General features: G+C 39.5%; 1 protein-coding gene across 2 annotated transcripts in view; it reads left to right on the forward strand.

Annotated features, from left to right (window-relative positions):
* The window catches only part of LOC115480055 (WD repeat-containing protein 62-like), a 250,748-nt gene that overhangs the window by 233,309 nt on the left and 1,853 nt on the right, over positions 1-15,586 (forward strand). For both annotated transcript variants that reach the window (XM_030218472.1, XM_030218473.1), the window contains exons 28-29: positions 8,964-9,015; positions 9,743-10,600. In XM_030218472.1, coding sequence (XP_030074332.1) covers positions 8,964-9,015; positions 9,743-10,600 — 910 coding nt within the window. The remainder of the gene's footprint in view (positions 1-8,963; positions 9,016-9,742; positions 10,601-15,586) is intronic.

Raw genomic sequence — 15,586 nt, forward strand, 5'->3', positions numbered from 1 at the left:
AAAGGAACAGAGCCTGGAGTTGGCAGTGAAGGGGAAGGTATAAGAGAGATTTACCCAACGAACGGAGTTCCCGGGGAGGAGTGTAGGAAGAGATGTGAGTGGAGAGGTACTGAGGAGCTGCAGAGTGAATGTACTTGTAAGCCAGTAAGAGGAGATTGAATTGTATGTGGAAACGGATAGGGAGCCAATAAAGTGACTTGAGGAGAGGGCTAATATGACCATAGTGACACTGGTGAAATATAAGTCATGCAGCAGACTCTTATGATACTCACCATTACGTACTTACATAGTAACATAGTAAGTGACAGCAGATAAAGACCTAAATGGTCCGTCCAGTCTGCCCAACATTCATTGTCAGTTCAAGATTTAAATCAACAATAAGTACATAAGCATTGCCACACTGGGACAGACCAAGGGTCCATCAAGCCCAGTATGCTGTTTCCAACAGTGGCTAATCCAGGTCACAAATACCTCGCAAGATCCCAGAAAAGCTCAATTCAAATTATGATTCTTATACCAGAAATCAGCAGTGGATTTTTCCAAATCAATTTAATAATGGTCTATGTACTTTTCCTTTAGGAAGCCATCCAGACCTTGTTTTAAACCCCACTAAGCTAACCGCCTTTACTACATTGTCTGGCATTGAATTCCAGTGTTTAATTACACGTTGAGTGAAGAAATAATTTCTCTGATTTGTATTAAATTTACTACTTTATAGCTTCATCACATGCCCCCTAGTCCTAGTATTTTTGGAAATAGTAAACAAACGATTCATGTCTACCCGTTCCACTACACTCATTATTTTATAGACCTCTATCATATCTCCCCTCAGTTGTCTTTTCTCCAAGCTGAGGAGCCCTAGACGCTTCAGCCTTTCCTCATAGGGATGTCGTCCCATCCCCTTTATCTTTTTCATCGCCCTTCTCTGTACCTTTTCTAATTCCACTATATCTTTTTTGAGATGTGGTGACCAGAATTGAACACAATATTTGAAGTGCGGTCACACCATGGACTGATACAAAGGCATTATAACATCCTCACTTTTGTTTTCCATTCCTTTCCTAATAATACCTAACATTCTATTTGCTTTCTCAGCACACTGAGTAGAGCTTTTTTTATTATTATTTATTTATTTATAATAATAATTTTACAAAACTTTTTACAAGCCGTACACTTGTCATTCAGAAACACAGTTAGAAGCCAAAGCAAATAGAAGAAACATCTTATATCAAAATAAAGTCAACTTTCTTAGACCACCATTAATTAGGAGGCGTGGCTGGATCATAGGAGATTATTCGTAAGTAATAGAAAATATAGACATAAAGGCTACGTGTGATTACCTAACCTATATTACCATTTCCAACATTATTTTAACTTTTTTAAATCTAGAAAAGCTTTTAATTGCTCTGGGGAATAAAAAGTGTATTTCGTCTCTCTAAATCGGACCAAACATTTACATGGGTAAGCAAGAAAAAAAGTTCCCCCTAATTTCAATGTTTCCTGTTTCATAGCCAGAAACATTTTTCGCCGTTCTTGAGTTAATTTAGTAACATCTGGATAAATCCAAATTTTTTCTCCTCCAAAGAAAACATTTGAGTTTTTAAAGTAAAGCCTTAAAACAGCATTGAGATCTTGTTCAAACACAAAAGAAACTGGGAGCGTGGCTCTCTCAGTTGAGCAGAGCATTTTAACGTATCATCAGCAACGACACCAAGATCCCTTTCTTGGTCTTGACTCCTAACGTGGAACCTTGCATTACGTAGCTATAGTTAGGGTTCCTCTTTCCCACATGCATCACTTTGCACTTGCTCATGTTAAACGTCATCTGCCATTTAGATGCCCACTCTCCCAGTCTCGTAAGGTCCTCTTGTAATTTCTCACAATCCTCTCGCGATTTAACGACTTTGAATAACTTTGTGTCATCAGCAGATTTAATTACCTCACCAGTTACTCCCATCTCTAAATCATCTCTAAATATAAAAGGCATCTCCAACGTTCTAATTGAAGTCTCCAGCCGTAAACTTGAGGTGGCATAGATATCCGGTTTAGCAAGTACACAAAGGAAAAGAGTTGCAAGTAAAGCAATTAACTCCTGCCACAGTTGTTTTCTGTGGCACCTGGAGTGGTTACCCTGGGTGATTAACAAGGTCAGCTGGGGTGCACAGGGAGGGGAAAGGGAGACCCTGGAACTGGGAGGGAGGAGGGAGTGATGGGCCCTCTCTCTCACACAGTCAATCTCACACACACTCAAGCATACACACTCTGAGGAAAACCTTGCTAGCGCCCGTTTCATTTCTCAGAAACGGGCCTTTTTTACTAGTTTATAAATATGTTAAAAAGCAGCAGTCCCAGCACAGACCCCTGGGGAACCCCACTATCTACCCTTCTCTGTTGAGAATACTGACCATTTAACCCTACTCTCTTTCTATCCTTAACCAGTTTTTAATCCACAATAGGACACTACCTCCTATCCCATGTCTCTCCAATTTTCTCTGGAGTCTTTCATGAGGTACCTTGTCAAATGCCTTTTGAAAATCCAGATACACAATATCAACCGGCTCGCCTTTATCCACATGTTTGTTCACCCCTTCAAAGAAATGTAATAGATTGGTGAGGCAAGATTTCCCTTCACTAAATCCATGCTGGCTTTGTCTCATTAATCCATGCTTTTGAATTTGCTCTGTAATTTTGTTTTTATAATACTCTCTACCATTTTGCCTGGCACCGACGTCGGGCTCACCAGCCTATAATTTCCCGGATCCCCCCTGGAACCTTTTTAAAATATCGGCGTTACATGGGTTACCCTCCAATCTTCCGATACCACACTCAATTTTAAAGATAATGTACATATTACTAACAATAGTTCCGCCAGTTCATTTTCAATTCTATGAGTACTCTGGGATGTAATCTTCAAATTGTCAAATTGTCCCATTACATCCTCTAGGTTTTTAGAGATTTCATTCAGTTTCTCCCACTCATCAGCTTCGAATACCATTTCTGGCACCAGTATCGCTCCCAAATCTTCCTCGGTGAAGACCAAAGCAAAGAAGTCATTTAATCTCTCCACTATAGCTTTGTCTTCCTTGATCGCCCCTTTTACCCCTCGGTCATCTAGCGGTCCAACCGATTCTTTTGCCGGCTTCTTGCTTTTAATATACCTAAAAGAAATTCTTGCTATGTGTTGTTGCCTCCAATGCAATCTTTTTTTCAAAGTCCCTCGTTGCTTTCCTTATCAGCACTTTGCATTTGACTTGACATTCCTTATGCTGTTATTATTTTCAGTCCGTTCCTTCTTCCATTTTCTGAAGGAAAATGCCCAGTTTGCCCAGTTTGTTAGCCTCCCTAATTTCCAATAACATTTCTATATCCATCTGTTCATCTTGGCCAGGTGGACGGTAGTACACTCCTATCACTATCCTTTTCTCCTTTACACATGGAATTTCAATCCACAGGGATTCCAAGATGTGTTTTGTTTCCTGTAGAATTTTCAATCTATTTGATTCAAGGCCTTCCTTAACATACAATGCTACCCCTCCACCAATTCGATCCACCCTATCACTATGATATAATTTGTACCCCGGTATGACAGTGTCCCACTGGTTATTTTCTTTCCACCAGGTCTCAGAGATTCCTATTATATCTAATTTTTCATTTTCTGCAATATATTCTAACTCTCCCATCTTATTTCTTAGCCTTCTGGTATTTGCATATAGACATTTCCTACTATGTTTGTTGTTCCTATTTACATCATGCTCAGTACTTGACTGTATAAAATTGCAGTCTTTTGTCTGATTTTTATTTAAGGACACCTGATCTACTACAGTCTCTTTTGCAACCTCACTATCAGGATACCCTATCTTCCCTGTTTTGGTGATATCTTTAAAAAATACCTTATTCTAAACCATGCGCTTTTGAGCAACTGTCGGCCTTCTCCCAGTCTCTAGTTTAAAAGCTGCTCTATCCTTTTTAAATGCTGATGCCAGCAGCCTGGTCCCATCCTGGTTAAGGTGGAGCCCATCGTTTCGGAATAGGCTCCCCCTTCCCCAGAATGCTGCCCAGTTCCTAACAAATGTAAAACCCTCCTCCCTGCACCATTGTCTCATTCACACATTGAGACTCCGGAGTTCTGCCTGTCTCTTGGGCCCTCTGCATGAGCTTTCTACCTAAGATCCTAAATTTGGCTTCCAGAACCTCTCTCCCACATTTTCCTATTTCATTGGTACCCACATGTACCAAGACAGCCGGCTCTTCCCCAGCACTATGTAAAAGCCTATCTAGGTGACGCGTGAGGTCCTCCACCTTTGCACCAGGCAGGCAAGTCACTAGGCGATCCTCGTGTCCACCAGCCACCCAGCTATCTACATGCCTAATAATCGAATCATCCACTACAACAGCTGTCTTAACCCTTCCCACCTGGGCAGTAGGTCCTGGAGACACATCCTCGGTGCAAGAGATTATTGCATTACCTGGTGTGCTGGTCCTTTCTGCAGGATTACTTTCAGCCTCCCCAGGGTGTTGCCCTAGTCAGCAGCTGGAGAAGGTCAGGGTGGAGGAGAAGGAGTTGCAGTGGTAACAGTGCAGGCTGACCTACACAAGCTTGGAAGTCAATTGGTTGCAGCACCCTGAAGAACAGCCTTCTGGGACTAAAGAAGAGGGGCGGCAGCACTGGGGCATGGAGCCAGCCAGCAAACCTAGAAGTAATAGAACATACTAGGTCAGACCAATGGTCCATCTAGTCTGGTATCCTGTTTCCAACAGTGGCCAAGCCAGGTCACAAGTACCTGGCAGAAACCCAAATCGTGGCAACATTCCATGCTACAAATCCCAGGGCAAGCAGTTGCTTCCCCATGTCTGTCTCAATTGCAGATTTCCTCCAGAAACTTGTCCAAAACCTTTTTAAAATCCAGATACGCTAACCGCTGTTAACACATCCTCCGGCAAAACGTTCCTGAGCTTAACTATTCATTGAGTGAAAAAATATTTCTTCCTATTTGTTTTAAAAGTATTTCCATGTAACTTCCTTGAGTGTCTTTGTACTTTTGGAATCAGTAAAAAATCTTTTACTCGTTCTACACCTCAGGATTTTGTAGACCTGAATTATATCTCCCTTTATCTGTCTCTTTTCCAAGTTGAAGTGCCCCTAACCTTTTTAGCCTTTCCCCATATGAGAGGAGTTCCATCACTTTTATCATTTTGGTCGCTTTTCTTTGAATCTTTTCTAATTCTGCTGTATCTTTTTTGAGATATGGTGAACAGAACTGAACATAGTCCTCACGGTGAGATCGCACCATGGAGCGATACAGAAGCATTGTAGTATTTTCAGTCTTATTCACCATCCCTTTCCTAATAATTCCTAGCATCCTGTTTGTTTGTTTTTTTTGCCGCCTCCACACACTGAACAGAAAATTTCAATGTATTAGCTTTAGTGCTGCCCTCAAGGTGGACCTTAGCATCAGGTAACTGTGATTCGGATTATTCTTTCCAATGTGCATTTGTCCACATTAAATTTAATCTGTAATTTAGGTGCCCAGTTTTCCAATTTAAGGTCTTCCTGCAATATTTCATAGTCTGCACATGTTCAATAGTTTTATGTCATCTGCATATTTAATCACTTCACTCGTTCCGATTTCCATATCATTCATAAATATGTTAAATAGCACTGATCCCTGTGGCACTCCACTGTTCATCCTCCTTCATTGAGAGAAATGACCATTTAACCCTACCCTCTGTTTTCTGTCCAGTAACCAATTCCTAATCCACACCAGAACATTGCTTCCTATCCCATGACTCTAATTTTCTCAAAAGTCTGTCATGAGGAACTTTATCAAAAGCTTTCTGAAAATCTAGATACACTACATCAACTGGCTCACCTTTATCAAATGTTTATTCATTCCTTCAAAGAAATGAAGCAAATTGGTGATGCAAGGCTTCCCTTGGCTGAACCACAGTACAAAGGGAGTAGAGGATGACCACAGACTAAGTCAACTCGGGAGATGTTGATAAAAAAACTTTATTTGAATATTCAAGGGACCCGACACGGTCTGTGTTTTGACGCACAAGGGCGTGTGCCTTAGGGGTCACAAAGGATGTTCTAGAAGAATATACATACATATTATACATTTAAAATAGGGAATCCTACACACAACTTTAAGAAAAAAAATTAAAACAAATACATTGCACATGCAATCAAATTATAAAAATACACACCTCTCTACTTAAAAATACACACAAATGAAAACAGATTGTATGTTTTCTTTGTATTCAGTAGCAGGCGTATTTAAATTATATATCATACTCTTATCTATGCAAAATAAAATTTAAAAAAACATTATCCCATATGAAGGAAACATATCACACAGTAAACACGTAAACCAGAATTATAACCAAAAGTGAACTCTATGAAGTTCAAATAAAGTTTCCTCCACGTACTAGTTCTAAAAGATGAAAGGAACAGTTATGGTACAAACATTGATCAAAACATAAAATATCAATTAATGTATATGCCTTTAAAGGGATGAAAGATAGGGCAAATGCAGAGAACCACTTAAGTATTCCTAACAATGCCTATAAATAGTTGAGACAATAATGTATGTTTTAAGAGAAGCAGTGCATATACATCACATGCAAGCTAATATTTAGAAAATCGCATTAAAACCAACTAAGGACATAGTGATGTCTTAAAATTAAACAACATGGATCCAGTGGAAGAAAGAACTAAATCCACTAAAAGAGTGGCTTAGGGGGCGGGGCATAAGAAATAATAACACATTGCACATTAGTTTTTTTAAATTCATTTATCAGACTAAATAACATGCTGTGAAATGCATCCGTATCATACTCTTCAATATAACCAGTGTGGAACAGCTGCTTCCAAGAAGTAAATAGTGTTTATATCGTGGTAGGACTCAAGCTGCATTTTAGCGAAATGAATAAAGGCCAGAAATCCTCAGAGCACAGTACTCATGTACAACTACGTATCGATAAACTAAAATATATATTGTATATGTATGAAGACCATGAAAAGCATGTCTAGTTAAATTTTTAAGATTTTTTTTTTTAAGTTTTAAACCACACTGAAAATACTGAACCTTTGTGAACAGCTAAAGACAGCTCACTGGAACAATGATATGTTAGGCCCGATATACAAAATATGCAAACCACAATCCAGCGGAGCCATAGGAGCCAACTTTTCAAAATGATTGGGGGTGCTAAGCCCAATGGAAATAACCCCTTTCTGGACACGTACAAGGAATTTTCTCAATATTGGGGGTGCTCAAGCACCCACAGCAGCCACAAAGTCGGCTCCTATGAGCGGAGCTTAAAACAAGCAAATTAACGAAGGATTTGTAAAAAACTAAGTGAAGGACTTGTAAAAACCTTAAGTAGTGTATACTGAAGAAAGGAGTGATGAAGAGCCAAGTGACCAAAAATAGCGAAGCCAAGCCTTTAAAGAGGAACACTTTCAATTAAAAGCAACATGATCCACCTCAAAGGGAGACAGTCAGGGTATCATATAACCTTAATCATAGCGTGGATCTAAAAATACAATCAGAGCTGATAGAGTGAACGGTGCTTACCAATAAAGACAAAACCAACAGCATACCGACAGGAAAATACTGCTTGTGAGAAAGGAAGGACGTCAAAAACGTCGGATATTTAAATACCCATTTAATGAATATGTAAGAATCCTCATGTATATGAACGAGACTAAAATGGGCGGAGGGAATGTAAGAATGGCGAATGAAACTGTGCATAATCATTAAAAAGCAAAAATCAAAAAAGTGCATGAATGATGGTGATCCTTAAAAGCTGAATCCATGCTAACTCTGTCCCATTAAACCATGTTGTCTGTGTTCTGTAATTTTATTCTTTAGAGTAGTTTTCGCTATTTTTATCAGAGCTGACGTCAGGCTTACTGATCTGTAATTTCCCAAATCACCCCTGGAACCCTTTTTAAAAATCAGCGTTACGTTGGCCACCCTTCAATCTTCAGGTATTACGAACAATTTTAAAGACAGGGTACATATTACTAACAGCAGAACGGCAATTTCATGCTTTCAGTTCTTTGAGTACCCTTGGATGTATGCCATCCAGTCCAGGTGATTTACTACTCTTTAATTTGTCGATTTGGCTTAGTGCATCTTACAGGTTCAGAGAGATTTCTTTCAGTTCCTCCGTGTCATCACCCTTGAAAACATCTTCCGTACAGGAAAATCTTATATCTTCTTCCATAAAGACCGACGCAAAGAATTCATTCAGTCTCTCCACTATGGCCTTATCGCCCCTGAGTGCCCCTTTTGCTCCTTCGTGATCTAACGGTCCCACGGATTCCCTCGCAGACTTTCTGCTTCTGATGTACCTGGAAAAGTTGTTACTGTGAGTTTCAGCCTTTGCGGCAAGTTTCTCTTCATATTCTGTTTTAGCCTTCTTTATTAATTGTGGGGAGCATGGCAAGCAGTCCTCACTATAATCATCCCTTCCCTACCAGCTATCCAGAAAAAATATGCAGGACCTGGGTTATTCTGCTCCAGAGATGCCAAGTTATTCAGTTCCAAGGTGGAGATTTTGAGACAGTTCCGAGTTTCTGACCACCCATCCTAGTGTATTATGGGACCTGCAGCACTGATTTCAGTGGACAGGATTAGGCACTATAAATCCCACACTGCTTTGGGATGCAAGTTCAAACCCAGGACTGGTCAAAAATTCTCCAGTCTGGAACTGGGGAACTTAGCAACTCTGTCCTGCTCCCCCCCCCCCCCCCCCTCTACCTCTGCTTCAGGACAGTGCTGATACAGTGAAGCTATCTATAGTCAAGATATTGGCCTCCTATCAGTGGGGAACTTACTGGTTCTGTGGGTGTTATTTAAGGGATCAAGTTCTACTGGGAAAAGTGGCTTGATTATGGGAAGACTAATATAAACTGTTGTAAATAACTTCACTTTTCCTTTTCCCTCCCTTTGAAGACTTTAGACATGACTGAGAAGAAGAGAAATTCCAATGGATGTAGCAATTCAGGTAAGAGATATGAAGTGAGTTTGACAGTCAACTTTGCAGAAAAATGAATAAAGATGGTCAACTAAACCACTTTAGATCACCCATATATGGGTACTGTATGAGAAAAAAGAAAAGACAGCTTTTATTTTCCAGTAGAAATAGAAATAAGAGCATCCCTAAGAGGGCTCAAGTCTGCACTTTGCCAACAATGTGTTACAATGAATGGTGCCCAAAGGTTTTTGTTTTCAGATAGTCTTTATATTCATCATGTGTAGTCCGAAGTTTGTTTTTCCTAATATAAAGTAACCCACAGAGACATTTATGTAATATAAACAAATGTTATAGTTCAGCATTTGTTCTGCATCTTCTCATAGTTTCAGGTGGATCTGTGCCATAGCCAAATATTTCTAGAGTTGTAGCCATTTAAAGATGTACACAGAGGCAGCATTTATACTTAGCAGCATACTTTGGATTTTCAAACGTATATGTAAATTTTCAAGAACGTTTTGTAGTTTTGTGGGGTAAATTTCCGAAGGAAAGTATTCACCTACTTTCCCCCTGAAAATTGGTATCACTTATGTGCATATTTGATTGTTACAAAACTACTGTCTTAAAACACAGGCAAAAAGACTGTGTACTTTATAGCTGGCTGGAGTAACCTAATGGAGAATATAACTTTCATCTCCATGTACAGATTAGTATGTTTATTGACTTAAGAGATGTAATTGCATTATGTCTTCTGACTCAGTAAGAGAAACACCTGGATCATCTACAACATCTAAGTCCCCATCGCTTTTACTGAACATGCATGAGAATAAGAAAATCAGGCAATCATCCCATCAGCATCCTGGCATATTCAAAGACCTGGCAGCAAGCCAAGTAAACAAGTCCTACATGAGTGCGACTGCAAGCTCAAAAGCTAAAATGTCTCGTAGCATTTCAATGGGGGAGAACATCAATGCCAGTTCTTCTGAAGCAGTCAAGCTCTCAGACTTGACCAGGCCCATGTCCAACATAGACCTACCTTCTCTTGGCCAGAAGTCTCCTAACACATTGAACACAGACTGCACGAAAAACCTTTGTCTGAAGCAGCCAGAACACACAGCATCCCCCAGTGGAAACCATGAGGCACGAGCAAAGCTAATGCTAAATGTTCCTTCTGCATTCTCTGATCAACTGTTAATGCCCCCACCCCTCACTTCTGGCATTAGTGTTGCTCTTAACAAACAAAAAGAAAAGCAGATGAACCAGACTCCCAAGTTGTATGTTTCAGCAGTTACTCCCACAGAAATGAAATCCTTGGGTAGGGATGAAGACAACGGTTCAACGGGGCTACTGGATAATGAGAAGGGGAAAAAATCTCCATGCTGTTTGAAAGCAAGAAATGTTGGTTGTGAAGAAGTGACAGTCACCAGCCAGGTCTCCACCCAAATTTTAACAGGAGCTTTGGATTCAAATCAAATTGGATTGCTTCCAGCATTGGTCAAAGACATTCTACCAAACAATTCATCTGGAGACGACCAAGCCAGTGGTGACTGGACACGTAGTGACCTTTCTCAGACTGTTCTTGATTTTCCCAATAACAGAATCTTCAAGAGAGAAATCAGTGAGTATTACAATTTGTTTTTATTTTAAACTTTAATTTGTATTCCATCAGATTACAAAATAGCAATAGCTTTACTATAGAGAAATGGGAGCCAAGAATGCACTTTAATTATTTCACCTGTTAAGCTTAATGCAAAATCATTTGCATGCACAGTCATCTTAGCATCTTGCAAGTGTCTCCCAGAAAGGGAGCCATATTTCATTGCTGTTTTTCTTTTTTAAATACAATTTTCATGTTTCTGTAATGTCATGTTTTCCTTTAGTAAACAATCTCATATTGTATTCACCAGTTAATGCTCTGTTCATAAGCAGCTTTCCCCTTTCTTGCCACTGCTTCGGTAGCATTATATCTATATATTCTAAAGGGAGTATTTCTGTTCTAAAAGGAATCTCTTGGTAATCTTTGAATGTGCTTTTGGACTAATAAGCAATGCAGAACCACAGTGGTGATCCTTGATTGGCTGCCACCCGGGGCAGATCGCCGCTGCGCACACACACCCCCAAAACCGGGTGCAGCACGACCCCCCCCCCCCCCCCTCCTCCTGGTGCATTCTTACCTGCTGGGAGCAGCCGCGCAGCTGTCGGTTCTGCTGGTTCCCTGCTCCCTCTGCCCTGGAACAGGAAGCAACCTGTTCCAGGGCAGAAGGAGCAGGGAATCAGCAGAGCTGACAGCCGCGCGGCTACTTTCTGCACCACTCCAGTGGCGTGCACATGGGGTGGACCACTGCCCCGCCTTCGGTACGCTAGAGGGCTGAGAACCAGGGAAGCCTGGTTCAAATTCCAATGTGGCTTCTTATGACCTTGGGCAAGTCACTTAACCCTCCATTCTCTCAGGTAGAAGCTTAAATTTCCCTCATTGCCTCCCCCACCCCCACCAAAGATGTAACTTCCTGTCTGGGAGGAATCAAGCGGAGGAAGGAAACCGGCAGATGCACCAGTAGTGCACATAGGGCTATGGCCCCGCACGCGGCTTCATTTTTGTTGCAGCCAAGTTGGGGAGGCAACGACGCGAACAAGGAGGTCGATCGTTGAACTCAAAACATTGAAAGGCAAACCACCGCTATAGCCGTCTTTTTTACTCTTTTACCTTTTGCCAGTGCTCTCTCTCTCCCTTTGCTCCGCTCCGTGCAGCTGTTAAAGCAAGAAAATCTAGGAGGAGCTGCTATATCAACGTTGTTGATTTTAATTGTTGGCAGCATTTTTATTTGATCTTCTTATCTTATATTTTTAAGCATGCCGGCTTGTGCAGCATAGGGATGTGTATAGAGAGGAAGTTTTGGTTTTATGGGTTAGAGTACTGCTTTCTTCTAAATCGTGTCATTTGAAGGGGCTGGCTATAGGGACTCCCTGTATTCTTGTAGAGATGTTTTCAGGTGCTTAACAATCAGACTTACTATTTAGTATAATTAAAAAAAAAAACAAACATTAATTAGGTTGAAACCTGGGAACATTTAATATCTTTTTTTTTTTTTTTCCTGTGCCTACATCAAAAGAATATGGCATATGGGAACTTGCTCCTTTTGTTTGTGGATTACTACTACTACTACTATTTAACATTTCTAGAGCGCTACAAAGTGTACGCAGCGCTGTACAAACACAGAAGAAAGACAGTCCCTGCTCAAAGAGCTTACAATCTAATAGACAAAAAGTAAAGCATTTAAATTTAAAATATTTAAGCAGTCCAGCATAAGAGAACAGTCACAGAAGGACTGAAGATGTTGAAGGGTGGTCAGTGTGATTAGGTGTAACTCTGGTTGGAGTAGTGGGAGAAGGTGATAGAAGAATAGAAATGGGTGAGGTAAAAGTAATGAGTGGGTTGATAGGGAGGTTATATAAGATATGTCACTCTAGGGGTGGGTGGGTAGAGGGGTAGGGTGGGCGGGACTAAGTCAAAAGCAGGAGAAGGTATTCTCTGCAGCCTATCTGTGAGATGGAAAATGCTCTCTGAAGCTGCTGCTATAAGTTGTTAGTTTTCTCTCCCTGAAAGAGATCCAAGCCACACCCACAAAGTTCAAACTGTCTGTGGGGAGGGGGAGGGGAGGAAATGGCAGTGCTTGATGAAAAAGAGAGCTCAGTTTGATAGGAGATATACTATAGGATGTCATTCTGAGGCCAGGCTAAGTCTAAAGCAGGAGAAGGTATTCTCTGCAGCCTATGCAGTGATATATTATAAAAATGCACTTGCCTTTTTTATTACTATTTCACTGAGAAGTATTAAATAATGAGGGGAGGGTGTCCTTCATGCAGAAGTTCTGTCCAGTCTAAATGTGCTAACATTGTCCTGTTAAGCACACTATTAGCCGCCAAGTTAATATAAAGTTAATTATAATCAGTGGAAAATAAATCTGTTGGCTCAGGCTGCTTACTACTGAATATTCCATCATTGTTTCAGTATTGCTACTAAGTATTACATATTAAGGGCATTTGCTTTAAGCTTTGTTTTAATTTGTTTATTTAGTCCTTGCATGCAAAGATGAATGAATCCTAAGGGCGGTTGAACAATTAGGTATAAACTGTTCTTTCTGACTTGACTTGTTTTGGACTGCTTTGGGTCCTGCTGATCTGTACATCTGCTGTCTAGAATTTTAGAAGATGGAAATGAGAAAATAAAAAGTTTTGGATGTACTCTGTAGAAGTTGCACAGTACATAAGAGATTTGATTAAAGAATAAAAATTTAAAAAAAAGTGACAAAAAGAGATCTATTAAAAGATATAAATATTGGGAAGGTTTTTTGCCAATGATGGAGAAGATCGTTTGATCAAGTTAGCTCTTTAAATCTGTAAGATTTTGAGCTCCTTGAGGCGTTTTCCTTCCTTTTATAAATATCTAGATATTAGTAACATTTTCATGCTGTGGATTTTTTAGTGTTGTTCTGTTCTAGTGAAGTTGTTGTTTTGCAATGTGTGTATAGATGCCTGTTCTGGTGTGTACATGTGATCATATTTGAATAACTGTCTATACTTATGGCTATGATTTCAGGACAAGCAGCATCACTAAAGTTTTAAATCCCAGTTAGTATATATACGCTAATCTCAACTTTGTCACATGGTTCAAACATGTCTATGTACTTGCTTCCGTGATATAACTGAATTCTATGGTGATGGCACAAGGAAAGCAAGTTTGATCCATTGAGCCTGCCATGAGTGGGAAAGCGCGGGGTACAAATGTAACAAAAAAAACCCATATTTTATCAAAAACAAAACATGCTGCCGTACCTTTGCCCAAATTATTTACCTCTGAACAGGAGCATCAATAGCCATCTGTACAGGAAACTATCAAAAATGTTTAAACTGCATTGGGTCATAAAACCTATCTCTCACATTCTGAAATTTTACCAAACATTTAACTGGAAAATGCACAAAAAAATTCTTTATCATTTTGTTGAACACGGGAGCGGAAAGCCAGAAAAGCTTTACAACTTAGTCTCCCTACCCACATCAGGAAGACACTATAGTTTTTGACCCTTGTACGAAGTCCATGGAAACAACAGGGCAAGCAATCCACAAAATCCAAAAGGGTGGTGTAAAAGAGCAGATCACAATTGAAGAAATTCTTTTAAAGCACTTGGTTTTTGTGAGGTCTAGAAATAAAATCAAAGAAGCATGACACCCATGCAAGGGCTGAATCAGGGGCTAAAAGTAACTAACAGCAAATAAAACAAAGTACATGTTAAAAAAAATGAATAAATAACTAAAAGACTCATTAGTAGAAAATGATAATAGTAAAGCACCACAATATGTATAGTGAACCAATATACCATAAATAAATAGATGAATAAATAAGGACATGTATAAAATGATGAAATCCAAAAATTGTAAAAAAAAAAAAAAAAAAAAAAAAGACACCTATCTAAGCAGTGTGCAACACCTTAGTACAGAACTAAATGGGAAAAAAACCTCTTAAAATTAAGTCATTAAAAAAAAAACCTTGAGTCAATTGTCACACATATGGGAAGAGGGAACCCTTGCTAGTCTATTCCAAAAGATGGCTTTAAGGCATTTAAAGATCACACCACCCTATTATTATGCACCAATGCCAAGAGTGATTTCAAATGCAAGTCTTTTATGGGGGTACAGAGCCCAAAATCCTTGCACACTTAAAGGAAAGAACCTGAACTGTGTGCCAGTCCATTTTAGCTTGGATGACATCTGAAATATTTTGGGATTGGTTGCTGTCTCCACCGTAAATACATTTGCCTTTAAGGTACTGCTAATTTTGGATAATGCACTAATACACTGTCATGAGGACCTCGAAAATGCACACCCCCCCAATGTTGAAGTTCTCTTCATGCTCCCTGAACACAATGTCCATCATCCAGCCCTTTGATCATAGAATAATTAAGTGGTAGATCCATATTTAAATAGTTAGGTGGGGAAAAATACGAGAGAACTTTCTGTTGTTTGGCTTCTTACCTTTGGAATGATTTACCAAAAGATATGAGAACTGAAATGAATTTTTAAAAAATGTAAGAGCTTGCTTATTTGTTTTGCCAAGTGGAATATGTGATGAGAGGGATAGGAGGATTTATTGAAGATGCTGCAATTACAGGAAATGTAATTTTTTATGAAAAATCTATTTTGAATGAATGATGTAGGTCTTTCCTGTTTTTAAAATGGTGGTGTTTTCTTTTGTTTATAGATATAGATAGATATAGATATATATGTATTTTATTTAACCACCTAGATCTGGTAAAGCATAATGGTATATAAAATTTTTAATAAACATAAACAGCTGTAAAGCTGATGCTGACAAGGAAACTACCATGCTTGATTACTGGAAGACAGCAACAATACACACAGGCTACTATAAACAACTGTTGGAAAAAAAACTTGGCCAGACTGCGTAACAAACTTTGAGGGCTTTGAAGGTGTAGCAGAAAGCATGAAATAGAAATGTGGAAACCATGGTACATTTGCACAAAAAATCCATGGAGAAGGCTTTGAGGACATGACACAAGAAGATGTTGAGACAATTTTGGCAGAGACT

Source organism: Microcaecilia unicolor, chromosome 11 (assembly GCF_901765095.1).
Source record: "Microcaecilia unicolor chromosome 11, aMicUni1.1, whole genome shotgun sequence".
Lineage (NCBI taxonomy): Eukaryota > Metazoa > Chordata > Amphibia > Gymnophiona > Siphonopidae > Microcaecilia > Microcaecilia unicolor.